Below are 652 nucleotides of genomic sequence, written 5' to 3' on the forward strand. Positions count from 1 at the left end.
GCGGGACGTGGGCTGGGCAGCCCTGCTGATCCTCTTCGCCGCCTCATTGCTCACGGTGTTGGGCTGGCTGCTGCAGTATGCCCGGGGCTTGTGGCTGGCGCGGGCCCGCGGGGGCCGGGGCCAGGGACCCGCCTTCGCTGCCGAGCCCGCCGTCTCCCTGCGGGAGCTGGGCGTGTGGCGCTCGCTGCTGAGGCTAAGGGCGACTCGGGCCGGCGCACCCGAGGAGCCAGGCGTCCGGGGCCTTCTGGCATCTCTCTTCGCCTTCAAGTCTTTCCGGGAGAACTGGCAGCGGGCTTGGGTGCGAGCGCTGAACGAGCAGGCCTGCAGGGATGGGGTGAGTTGGACAGGACCTAGATGGTCCCCCCACTCTGCCTTTTTTTTTTAAAGAGGAAGGACTGCTCAGGCCAGGAGGACCGTATGGGGGTGGGGATCAACTGAGGAACCCCGTGGCATCTCCTCCCCTCTGGGGTCAGAGAGAAGGGTGCAGGCGTGCCTGGGCGTTGTGGAAATCCAGCTATATCCCAATTTTCTATTCCTGTGGTCTAGGTACTCTCTGGCTCCAAACCGGTGCACAACTTGCTGTTCTCATAGCAACACTAATCCCTGTGCCCCAGGGCACTTCCGCCTAGCCTGGGTGCTGGTTGTGTGTGGC

General features: G+C 64.3%; 1 protein-coding gene across 1 annotated transcript in view; it reads left to right on the forward strand.

Annotated features, from left to right (window-relative positions):
- Positions 1-652, forward strand: part of C2CD2L (C2CD2-like) — a 14,773-nt gene that overhangs the window by 5,131 nt on the left and 8,990 nt on the right. The window contains exon 3 of the mRNA XM_010830654.1: positions 2-334. Coding sequence (XP_010828956.1) covers positions 2-334 — 333 coding nt within the window. The remainder of the gene's footprint in view (position 1; positions 335-652) is intronic.

The sequence above is a fragment of the Bison bison genome, unplaced genomic scaffold, assembly GCF_000754665.1.
Source record: "Bison bison bison isolate TAMUID 2011002044 unplaced genomic scaffold, Bison_UMD1.0 scf7180017864518, whole genome shotgun sequence".
Taxonomy (NCBI): domain Eukaryota; kingdom Metazoa; phylum Chordata; class Mammalia; order Artiodactyla; family Bovidae; genus Bison; species Bison bison.